This window comes from Panulirus ornatus, chromosome 72, assembly GCF_036320965.1.
Source record: "Panulirus ornatus isolate Po-2019 chromosome 72, ASM3632096v1, whole genome shotgun sequence".
NCBI classification, from domain to species: domain Eukaryota; kingdom Metazoa; phylum Arthropoda; class Malacostraca; order Decapoda; family Palinuridae; genus Panulirus; species Panulirus ornatus.
Window position 1 is genome coordinate 1155675 of NC_092295.1, and position 12932 is coordinate 1168606.

At 39.0% G+C, this 12932-nt stretch overlaps 1 protein-coding gene across 7 annotated transcripts in view; it reads left to right on the plus strand.

Annotated features, from left to right (window-relative positions):
- LOC139748045 (basement membrane-specific heparan sulfate proteoglycan core protein-like) overlaps positions 1-12932 on the plus strand; it is a 261917-nt gene that overhangs the window by 72729 nt on the left and 176256 nt on the right. For 6 of the 7 annotated variants that reach the window (XM_071660608.1, XM_071660610.1, XM_071660611.1 and 3 more), the window contains 2 exons: positions 5891-6214; positions 11266-11381. In XM_071660608.1, coding sequence (XP_071516709.1) covers positions 5891-6214; positions 11266-11381 — 440 coding nt within the window. The remainder of the gene's footprint in view (positions 1-5890; positions 6215-11265; positions 11382-12932) is intronic. The other variant, XM_071660613.1, reaches the window with a different exon arrangement.

Below are 12932 nucleotides of genomic sequence, written 5' to 3' on the forward strand. Positions count from 1 at the left end.
CCGCATCACCTGTACTCATACTAACAACTATCTGCATAGAACATAGCTTAACTTTTAAGTTATATAAGTGCCTATATACCAGATGTTGCTTGCTTTATGCATACACACAGAAGGTCAGAATATGTTAAAAAGTGTAAGGAAGTGTTTTCCAGACTTTTGTAGGTAACAGTGAAAGTGAATTACATGTGGTGGATGATAGTTTGTGCTTGTCCACTTGATAGCAAGAAGAGTGAGGAAGAGAGTTGGATGTTATAAGAATGTCTGAGTGAGTACTTCTATGATTTTGAGGCAAGTGATTGAGCTTCAGTGGGGGGGATATAAATGCAAGTTTAGATGCTGTGGCAGTTCCCTATGTAATTGGAAAACATGGGGAACCTGTTATGAATGAAAATGGGTAAATTTTATTGAGTTGAGTGCTGAATAAGGATTGGTAATTGGGAATGCTTGGGTTAAAGATGTTGCATACATAAGCATACAGAGGTGAGTAAAGTTGGGATCAGTAGACAAGAGCTGGATTATGAACTTAATGACAGGCACTCAAATGAAAGATATTTGGATAAATAACAGGCATTCAGATGTGAGAAATTTGGATAATAATCGGCATTCATATGAGAGATATTTGGATATGAACATGATCAAAAAAGTGGGATAACTGATCATTTCTTTTTGGAGTTGAGCATGAAAGCTTGTTGTTTAAGGAAAATTGGAAATGACATTTGGGATACGGGGAGTGTGAAAATTGGTGAGTCTGAAGAAGGGACGTGTGTGCTGAGAAACCAAGAAAGATTGAGTGGATAGTGGCATCAGATGAGGTTAAATAAAAATGGAGGCGTGGGAAAGGAGCTTAACATATTTAGGGAAGAACTTTATCCCTGGGGATAGGGGAGAAAGAATACTTCCCACGCATTCCTCATGTGGCGTAGAAGGCGACTAAAGGGGACAGGAGCAGAGGGGCTAGAAACCCTCCCCTCCTTCTACTTTAACATTCTAAAAGGGGAAACAGAAGGAGGAGTCACACGGGGAGTGCTCATCCTCCTCGAAGGCTCAGATTGGGGTGTCTAAATGTGTGTGGATGTAACCAAGATGAGCAAAAAAGGAGAGATAGGTAATATGTTTGAGGAAAGGAACCTGGATGTTTTGGCTCTGAGTGAAACGATGCTCTAGGGTAAAGGGGAAGAGTGGTTTGGGAATGTTTTGGGAGTAAATTTAGGTGTTGGTGAGAGGACAAGAGTAAGGGAAGGAGTTGCACTACTCCTGAAACAGGAGTTGTGGGAGTATGTGATAGAGTGTAAGAAAATAAACTCTAGATTGATATGGGTAAAACTGAAAGTGGATGGAGAGAGATGGGTGATTATTGGTGCCTATGCACCTGGGCATGAGAAGAAAGATCATGAGAGGCAAGTGTTTTGGGAGCAACTGAGTGAGTGTGTCAGTAGTTTTAATGCATAAGACCGGGTTATAGTGATGGGTGATTTGAATGCAAAGGTGTGTAATGTGGCAGTTGAGGGAATAATTGGTGTGCATTGGGTGTTCAGTGTTGTAAATGGAAATGGTGAAGAGCTTGTAGATTTGTGTGCTGAAAAAGGACTGGTGATTGGGAATACCTGGTTTAAAAAGAGACCAAATTGGAGGTGGAAGGTTAGGATGAAAAAGATTTTGAGCGATCGAGGCCTGACCATGCAGGAGGATGAAAGGCGTGCAAGGAATAGAGTGAATTGGAACGATGTGGTATACCGGGGTCGACATGCTGTCAATGGATTGAACCAGGGCATGTGAAGCGTCTGGGGTAAACCATGGAAAGTTTTGTGGGGCCTGGATGTGGAAAGGGAGCTGTGGTTTCGGTGCATTATACACGAAAGCTAGAGACTGAGTGTGAACAAATGGGGCCTTTGTTGTCTTTTCCTAGCACTACCTCGCGTGCATGCGGGGGGAGAAGGTTGTCACATGAGGTGCGACGGGAATGAATGAAGGCAGCAAGTATGAATTATGTACATGTGCATATATGTATATGTCTGTGTATGCATATATATGTATACGTTGAAATGTATAGGTATGTATATGTGCGTGTGTGGACATGTATGTATATGTACGTGTATGTGGGTGGGTTGGGCCATTCTTTCATCTGTTTCCTTGCACTACCTCACTAATGCGGGAGACAGCGACAAAGTATAATGAATGAGATAGATAAATAATACTGTTTATGTATGCACAAGAAATGTGTGGGATGGAAAGTCAGATATGTTGTATGAAAAAGGAAGTAGAATCACAAGTGAAAGGAAAAAAAAAAGTAAATAGATGCTACATGCTGGAGAGGAGTGCAAGTTATTGGGATGTGTACAAGTAGAAATGATAGGTGGCCAAGAGGAAGGTAAAGGAGCTGAAAAAGAGAACAGTTGTGAAAGGGTGTCACTGAATTCCAGGGTGATATGAGAAATTGTTTTGAAGAAGGGGAATTGTATGACAAGGGCTGGAGAACAAATGGGATAAGAGGCAAGGAAAAGATGAAAGATTGATGGGGTGAATATTTTGAAGAACTTTTGAATTGTTGGGTGTTAGGATAGTGGATGTGGTGTGATTAGGTTAAGGGTGGTCTTCAGAGCAAGAGCCACAGTGAACTGTTTGGTGAAAACAGAGGTAGTGAAAGCATTACATAGGATGAAGTGTGGCATTGCAGTATGACTGGATGGGATTGCGGTTGAATTTATCAAGAACGGGGATGACAGAGTTCTTGATTGATCAGCCAGGCTTTTCAGTATATGTATGACCCAAGAGGAAGGCACAGGGCCATGCTGGATATCATTTATGATATTGCTTTTGATCATATGTTCTTGATATGTTTCTTTAATTACAGTCCTTCATAAATGCAGTTTATATGAGATGTTGAACTAACTTGTGTGTACTGTTGTGGAATTAGCTTTTATCATTGTCTGTTGGTGGTATATAGTTCATTTTATATTCATATTTTTTGTATTATGCTTAATCACCATCTCCCACGTTAGCGAGGTAGTGCAAGGAAACAGATGTAAGAATGGCTCAACCCACCCACATACACATGTATATACATAAATGTCCACACATGCACATATACATACCTATACATTTCAACATAGAGAGACACATACATTTATACACATGTACATATTCATACTTGCTACCTTCATCCGTTCCAGTTACCACCCTATCACGCATGAAATAGCATCCCCCCACTCACCCCCACCCCCACCCCCTGCATGTGTGCACAAGGCAACACTAGGAAAAGACAAAAAAGGCCTTTTAACAGGAATCACCAGTTTGAGACAATTCTTGCTTGATTGATTGAGGATTGGTCATTTAATTGGCCACTTAATGGAAAGGAGACCTGCCCAAGTATGACACCTGCAGTTGCATTATTACTGTGGAATATACACGGACATAATGTCAAAAGTGTAGAAGTATCTGTATCAGATATGAATTATGTATTAACATTTGAAGAAATAGAAGTATTGGAAAAATTTTAGACAACATTGTGATAAATAGATTGATAATTTTTGTAAAGGAAACGGGAATGATGTTATAGATATGATTTTTTGATAGCTAATGTTAAGTTTCTAGATATCTTTTTGATGCAAAAAAAGGTGCTGAATAACCATTACATTTTAGCATTTTATAAAGTCAATGAAATCAGTCAATCAACCAGAGGTCACAGAAACACCAGCTGTTTTTAAAATCTGTCTGTTAACCAAACCGTCAGATTACCAGTTATTCTTTTTGTTTACATAATGTGCTCGCAGCTACAGGTTTTCCATTAATATTTTAACTGATCATTAGTATTAGATACCTTAAGTGATTAAAGACTTCAAGATTTTCCATTCATGAGTAATAGAATACCGTGACTTCCCATCTCATTTTATAAATCTTAACATTGTAACATACTTTTAAATGAATTTCATTATCCACTTGAAGTTGAATATATAGTTTGTTCTTTTGTTTTTTGAGATTGTAAATCTTTCCTGCATGATGAATTAACATTTTAGTGTATAGAATAGCTCTAATAAGAATGTACCAATCTCCTCTGCTGATATTTGATTGTCTCTGCAGTAGTATGAGTGATGATAATGTTGATGATCAGTACATTTCTGCATTTTAAGTATTCTGAATTAATATAGTACAGTAGTCTTGTGATTGCATGTTTTTTCTATATCCTGTCACACCATATGTATATGATATATTATTTCTACTCATGCAGCCTTAATTCACATCCAGTGCTCTGAGGGGAATAAAATTCTTTTATGATGCATATCCAAATTCTTCATGATTTACTGTTTTAATTAAATTGATAATGTTTTTGATGGTTAAATTTTGGTATTTCTTTAGCTTAAAAGTTTTCCAGATAATACAGTACTTACATATCAGATCATATGCAAGTGTTAGAGGCTATATTGAATGTATTTTTCAATAGTCTTTCAGCTATAACTGATTTCTTCCTTAACTTTACCTTTATTACTTATTTCACTGTCATTTTTTGCTAATAAAAGTTATTTTTTAACCACAGAACATATTTAGAGGCATGTAATGCAACACTGTTATTAGTAGTAAATGTTTGTGCTATGGGTGTACTCTGATAAGAGCAACTTAATCAAAATAGATTACAGAGCACAAGCTTCCGAAAGTATGCAGTACATCTAAAAATAATTCCATTAACTTATTTTTCAATTTAATCCATATGGGAATCAACCATAGGTCAAGGGAAACAAGAGAGTGAAAGGTAAAATTTTGATATGAATGCAAAGGTAGCACTCCCACATCTACATAAGGACAAAATTCCCAGGTGCAAATTGCTGCTTGCCACCATCTCCTCAAAAGAATATGGCTTAAGTCTCAATCTCATATCCAGACTTTATGAGTATGCCTAACCCATCCACTATTCATCCACAATCACCAGTTTGTAGTTTCATTTTACATCTTTCCGTACCATCTCTGTTTCCATAACATCTCTTGTACGAACAAACTATTCATTTATCACTGCTTCGTTTTGTGTTTAGAACACATGTATTTTTTATTCTTTTCAGTTGAGGTCTTAGTTTCTTTATATGTAAAGGGCCCACTTAAACAAAAGGTTATCTTTGGCATTTGCAGATGTGGAAAAAGCTTATGATATGGTTGATAGAGGTTCCTAGTGGAAGGTCTGACAATATTCATTTACTATTTTCAAAGTCTATTTTATTGACTTGATGAAATTGTGTATAAAAGACTGCATTGCAGGAGAATATAGGAGTGTTAGGATACTTTTCAGCAAATTTTGGTTGCACTTCCTACGTGACACATGTTCCATCAGTAAGAACATTTAAGCCTTAAGTGACAAAACCATTTTCACATTAACACCCATTAACATCTAGATATGCTTGTATTCAAAGAAATGCTGGAATGTCATTGCATGAGGAAGGAAGGGGAGGAGGATAGGAGGGAAGGAAGAAGGGTAAGGTCAGCCATCATGTGTAACAAAAGTCACATAGGCCATTTGTTGTCTTTGGTACTAAGGATGAGAGAGTTTTATCATTTGTTGTATAGGTGCACAGGCTCTGTTTTTGTTGTTAGATACATGAGGTAGATGAAGAAATTTAGGATGTAACATCTTAAAAAACTTGTTGATATTTGTCTTTGCTGTTTATCATTATTTCATTTATACTTGAAGCTATTGTTAACAAAGATGAAGACTTATGTACTGCATATTTGTAGGCTTGTGCTCTTAAAGAAACTGCATTAATTATGGGATATGTGTATAGTTGCTCACTTTAATTATGCTTGATCTCTCTTCTAATAATAACATATACACTGTGGTGTCCTAAAACTGCATGACCTTCCAGTGGAATGGCTTGGTATTCTTGATAGCTTGAATGTTGCATGTCTATAGGTCTGATGCTCGAGCTTAGGCCCATCAAGGTGCTCTTCAACCGATACTCCAGAGAAGTTTTCGTAAACTTCACTTGCTCATACCACTCATCTGAGCCACTTCGAATCACTTTTACACGTGAACCTACTTTGTTACAAGAAGGTGCTCCTGTATCCCTCATGGATACTCAGGCATGGGAGTACAGCAATGGGGGAAAGTACTACTCTGTCATGCGCCTTCTCAACGGCCATAGGACCGTTACTTGCAGAGTGTACGATGCTGGTAACATGGAAGTGGCCCAAATGGTGTCACAGATTATGTATAGCAATCCTAACAGGATGACACGTAAGTTACCAAGGTTTTACTGTAAAAGATTTGGAGGCAATTATCACTGAAAATGTAGGTGCTCTGTTGAACTTTTTTCCCAGTATTTTATAACAGTTGATTTACAATTACTTTATTAACGTTTTTGCATGTATGTTATGTAGAATATTAACTTCAGCTGTTTTGTTCAAGCTTTGAATGATTTCTTGTGAGCAGTATGACCTACCTTTGCACATATTCATCACTCCAGGTCAGTCATTTGATAAATACTTTAATTATTTTCATAATGTTTAAATTTTTTCTTTCTCTTTCTATAATCCTTTTCATTAACCTACCCTACCATGTACGTTGAACCCATGGGCATAACTGGACTTTGCCTGCATGTGGTTATGATGCAAGTGAAAATTCACATTTGATAATTTGTATATCACCTTTAAGTAGTCCATCATTTTCTTTCTACTGATTATAGCATAACCTTTGAGTTGCAGGAATTATTGAATGGGATTTTAAGGCTATATAATCAATTAATTGATTAAAATCAAGTATATTTTGAACATCATTTAATGTATTTGTCAATTTCAATTCATAATGCTATGTTATTTTTACAGTAATTTTGCCAAATATTAAACTTTTGACTTTTAGCCTTGCAAAATATTTAACTTTTGACTTTTTTAAACATGTTTTTATACACAAGGTTTTTCAATTTTCCATTTTCATCATCACCCATGATAATTTGAAATTCAGATGAAGCTTTCTGATATGCTGTATTAATTTTGTAATGAATTTCTTCACTTTAACTTTTTTCTATTTTGTATTTTATTTTCTTTTTCTTTTTGTATTTCTCAATACCGTCAGCTAAACAGAACACAGACCTTACCTAAGACAATTTGTCTGCTTTACAAATCCATGATTTTATCTATGAATAACATCTCATCATAACATCTCGATCAAACTACCTCACACCACATATTGTCCTCAAACATCTCATTTCCAGTACATCCACCCTCCTGCGCACAACTCTATCCATAGCCCACGCCTCGCAACCATACAACATTGTTGGAACCACTATTCCTTCAAACTTACCCATTTTTGCTTTCCAAGATATTGTTCTCGACTTCCAAACAGTCTTCAAAGCTCCCAGTATTTTCGCCCCCTCCCCCACCCTATGATTCACTTCCACTTCCATGGTTCCATCTGCTGCCAGATCCACTCCCAGATATCTAAAACACTTTACTTGCTCCAGTTTTTCTCCATTTAAACTTACCTCCCAATTGACTTCACCCTCAACCCTACTGTACCTAATAACCTTGCTCTTATTCACATTTACTCTTTTTTTTTTTTTTGCCGCCCTCTCCCGCGTTTGCGAGGTAGAGTAAGGAAACAGATGAAAGAAATGGCCCAACCCACCCCCATACACATGTATATACATACACGTCCACACACGCAAATATACATACCCATACATTTCAATGTACACATATATATACACACACAGACACATACATATATACACATGCACACAATTCACACTGTCTGCCTTTATTCATTCCCATCGCCACCTCGCCACACATGGAATAACATCCCCCTCCCCCCTCATGTGTGTGAGGTAGCGCTAGGAAAGGACAACAAAGGCCCCATTTGTTCACACTCAGTCTCTAGCTGTTATGCAATAATGCCCGAAACCACAGCTCCCTTTCCACATCCAGGCCCCACAGAACTTTCCATGGTTTACCCCAGACGCTTCACATGCCCTGATTCAATCCATTGATAGCACGTCGACCCCGGCATACCACATCGATCCATTTCACTCTATTCCTTGCCCGCCTTTCACCCTCCTGCATGTTCAGGCCCCGATCACTCAAAATCTTTTTCACTCCATCTTTCCACCTCCAATTTGGTCTCCCACTTCTCCTCATTCCCTCCATCTCTGACACATATATCCTCTTGGTCAATCTTTCCTCACTCATTCTCTCAATGTGCCCAAACCATTTCAAAACACCCTCTTCTGCTCTCTCAACCACGCTCTTTTTATTTCCACACATCTCTCTTACCCTTACATTACTTACTCGATCAAACCACCTCACACCACATATTGTCCTCAAACATCTCATTTCCAGCACATCCACCCTCCTGCGCACAACTCTATCCATAGCCCATGCCTCGCAACCATACAACATTGTTGGAACCACTATTCCTTCAAACATACCCATTTTTGCTTTCGGAGTGGTGGGATGAAGAAGTAAGATTATTAGTGAAAGAGAAGAGAGAGGCATTTGGACGATTTTTGCAGGGAAAAAATGCAAATGAGTGGAAGATGTATGAAAGAAAGAGACAGGAGGTCAAGAGAAAGGTGCAAGAGGTGAAAAAGAGGGCAAATGAGAGTTGGGGTGAGAGGGTATCATTAAATTTTAGGGAGAATAAAAAGATGTTCTGGAAGGAGGTAAATAAAGTACGTAAGACAAGGGAGCAAATGGGAACTTCAGTGAAGGGGGCAAATGGGGAGGCGATAACAAGTAGTGGTGATGTGAGAAGGAGATGGAGTGAGTATTTTGAAGGTTTGTTGAATGTGTTTGATGATAGAGTGGCAGATATAGGGTGTTTTGGTCAAGGTGGTGTGCAAAGTGAGAGGGTTGGGGAAAATGATTTGGTAAACAGAGAAGAGGTAGTAAAAGCTTTGCGGAAGATGAAAGCTGGCAAGGCAGCAGGTTTGGATGGTACTGCAGTGGAATCTATTAAAAAAGGGGGTGACTGTATTGTTGACTGGTTGGTAAGGTTATTTAATGTACATATGATTCATGGTGAGGTGCCTGAGGATTGGCGGAATGCGTGCATAGTGCCATTGTACAAAGGCAAAGGGGATAAGAGTGAGTGCTCAAATTACAGAGGTATAAGTGATAGAGTTGATAGAGATGCTCTGTGGAAGGTATTAAGAATATATGGTGTGGGAGGAAAGTTGTTAGAAGCAGTGAAAAGTTTTTATCGAGGATGTAAGGCATGTGTACGTGTAGGAAGAGAGGAAAGTGATTGGTTCTCAGTGAATGTAGGTTTGCGACAGGGGTGTGTGATGTCTCCATGGTTGTTTAATTTGTATATGGATGGGGTTGTTAGGGAGGTAAATGCAAGAGTTTTGGAAAGAGGGGCAAGTATGAAGTCTGTTGGGGATGAGAGAGCTTGGGAAGTGAGTCAGTTGTTGTTCGCTGATGATACAGCGCTGGTGGCTGATTCATGTGAGAAACTGCAGAAGCTGGTGACTGAGTTTGGTAAAGTGTGTGGAAGAAGAAAGTTGAGAGTGAATGTGAATAAGAGCAAGGTTATTAGGTACAGTAGGGTTGAGGGTCAAGTCAATTGGGAGGTGAGTTTGAATGGAGAAAAACTGGAGGAAGTGAAGTGTTTTAGATATCTGGGAGTGGATCTGGCAGCAGATGGAACCATGGAAGCGGAAGTGGATCATAGGGTGGGGGAGGGGGCGAAAATTCTGGGGGCCTTGAAGAATGTGTGGAAGTCGAGAACATTATCTCGGAAAGCAAAAATGGGTATGTTTGAAGGAATAGTGGTTCCAACAATGTTGTATGGTTGCGAGGCGTGGGCTATGGATAGAGTTGTGCACAGGAGGATGGATGTGCTGGAAATGAGATGTTTGAGGACAATGTGTGGTGTGAGGTGGTTTGATTGAGTGAGTAACGTAAGGGTAAGAGAGATGTGTGGAAATAAAAAGAGCGTGGTTGAGAGAGCAGAAGAGGGTGTTTTGAAGTGGTTTGGGCACAAGGAGAGGATGAGTGAGGAGAGATTGACCAAGAGGATATATGTGTCGGAGGTGGAGGGAGCAAGGAGAAGAGGGAGACCAAATTGGAGGTGGAAAGATGGAGTGAAAAAGATTTTGTGTGATCGGGGCCTGAACATGCAGGAGGGTGAAAGGAGGGCAAGGAATAGAGTGAATTGGAGTGATGTGGTATACCGGGGTTGACGTGCTGTCAGTGGATTGAATCAAGGCATGGAAAGCTGTGTAGGTATGTGTATTTGCGTGTGTGGACGTGTGTATATGCATGTGTGTGGGGGGGGTTGGGCCATTTCTTTCGTCTGTTTCCTTGCGCTACCTCGCAAATGCGGGAGACAGCAAAAAAAAAAAAAAAAAAAAAAAAATAAGTTTGTTGAGTATTCCTGGTAAATTATATGGGAGGGTATTGATTGAGAGGGTGAAGACATGTACAAAGCATCAGATTGGGGAAGAGCAGTGTGGTTTCAGAAGTGGTAGAGGATGTGTGGATCAGGTGTTTGCTTTAAAAAATGTATGTGAGAAATACTTAGAAAAGCAAATGGATTTGTATGTAGCATTTATGGATCTGGAGAAGGCATATGATAAGAGTTGATAGAGATGCTCTGTGGAAGGTACTAAGAACATATGGTGTGGGAGGCAAGTTGTTAGAAGCAGTGAAAAGTTTTTATCGAGGATGTAAGGCATGTGTACATGTAGGAAGAGAGGAAAGTGATTGGTTCTCAGTGAATGTAGGTTTGCGGCAGGGATGTGTGATGTCTCCATGGTTGTTTAATTTGTTTATGGATGGGGTTGTTAGGGAGGTGAATGCAAGAGTTTTGGAAAGAGGGGCAAGTATGAAGTCTGTTGTGGATGAGAGAGCTTGGGAAGTGAGTCAGTTGTTTTTCACTGATGATACAGCGCTGGTGGCTGATTCATGTGAGAAACTGCAGAAGCTGGTGACAGTTTGGTAAAGTGTGTGAAAGAAGAAAGTTAAGAGTAAATGTGAACAAGAGCAAGGTTATTAGGTACAGTAGGGTTGAGGGTCAAGTCAATTGGGAGGTAAGTTTGAATGGAGAAAAACTGGAGGAAGTAAAGTGTTTTAGATATCTGGGAGTGGATCTGGCAGCGGATGGAACCATGGAAGCGGAAGTGAATCATAGGGTGGGGGAGGGGGCGAAAATCCTGGGAGCCTTGAAGAATGTGTGGAAGTCGAGAACATTTTTTATTATTATTATTATTATTATTATTATTATTATTATTATTATTATTATTATTATTTATATGCAGTCTAAAAAGTTTTTGTTAAAACCTTTTGTAGAAGGAGGTGGGCGGCCAACTGTGAGTGTGACTGTCTTGGAACCTCGAATTCAGACCGTAGCATTGGGTTCTACTGTCCAGTTCCAGTGTTCAGCACGCTCTCAAACTGGACCTCAGGTTAGTTGTAAGATTATAAGTGTTTAAAGATTTTGAAGTGTTCCAATCACAGCAATGTTTATATGTATATGGCTCTTTGTGATTGATGTGTAACTGTACCCATTTAGGTGTGTTTCTTTATCATGCAGTCTTTAGGTATGTGCATGCATTGATGTGTTGTAGACCCAGCAGTCTTTTAAGTAGATTACAGGACTGTCATATGTTATCATCATGAAAAATACATAAGACTCCAAAGTGAATTGAATTTGGCCTAGCTACAGCTTATGTGGTAATTATTATGGCTTTGTACAGCTATTTTACAGAATTTGTTAGAAAAATATATAGATTCTATAATGGACTCATAGCATTCACTCAGAAAATGTGATATACCATTCATAATGGATTGGTTATGAAAAGAAAAAAGAATGGATATGTTTTGGGTCTTACAATATGACTCTCATGCATATGATGTAGGAGTGCATGACATAACAATATTAAAGTTAATATGGGTAGGGTTGATGTAGATTTTATTTCATTTCATGTATGGTTTAACCTGTGTTCTTTGGAGCAACATCCTATTGAAATGGGATGTAATAGCAGATTGATTTATATGAACTCATTCACTTAATCACAAGATGTTACTTTCTTAATGCAGCCTAAGTCAGAAGTCCTGGTCTTCTTACAGTCATAAGATTTTTTTTTAGCATCATAGCGACATAAAAGCCCTCTTCTTCATAGCTCTTGGGACTGTAAGAAGAGTTTGTGAGATATGCATAATGTATAGATTACTAGTGACTATTATTGAGGGGAACATATGTTTGTCTCGAGAAAGCTTAAAAACTCTCTCAGCAAGGAACATCTTTTCGTAGACTAAGATTTATTTTGGACCAGATCTGCCTCTATGTTGCAGCCTTCCATTTTTAGAAGGTAGGTGCCACTTTTGGCCTTTCTAAGGAGCCTGTCCTTGATGATTTATATTAGAGGTTTTTGGCATTCCCCAAGCATATCTTTTAATGATACTTGGCTCAATATGTCAAGGGTCTACATGGTGTGGCCCAGAGGTTGCCACTGTGAGAACAGAAGGACCCTAATGTGCCAAAAGGTGGTTCTTAAGGTACTGTCTTTTGTTTCCTTTGTCTTCATTTTGCAGAAGTTTTTCTTTAACCCTCTTCCTCTATATTAACATGCTATCTTTGCTTACGGAATGAACCTACCTTAGGGAGAAATGTAAATTTTGAAGTGTGAAGAACTTGCGCTCCTGGGAGCATTTTTTTTATGGGTTATTGTTTCGTCACCCTTCCCTCCCCTTTCATCTGAAAACCTTTCTCCAGAAGGTGACCATGATTGAGTTGACAAACCCGCTCTGAGATATATGAGGGAGGTCAGTACCAAGGGCCAGGGGAGTATGACATCATCATCAAGTTGCAGTAGTTGGCACCTACTGCTGCTGCTCAGTTATTATTAGTATTGAGTGGCAGGAAACCACTGACTAGGGAGGTACTACCTCTTGGGTTTCTGAAAACCATTGCTTGTGTGCCCTCACCACTAACTAGACCGCACAATGCTTGGCAA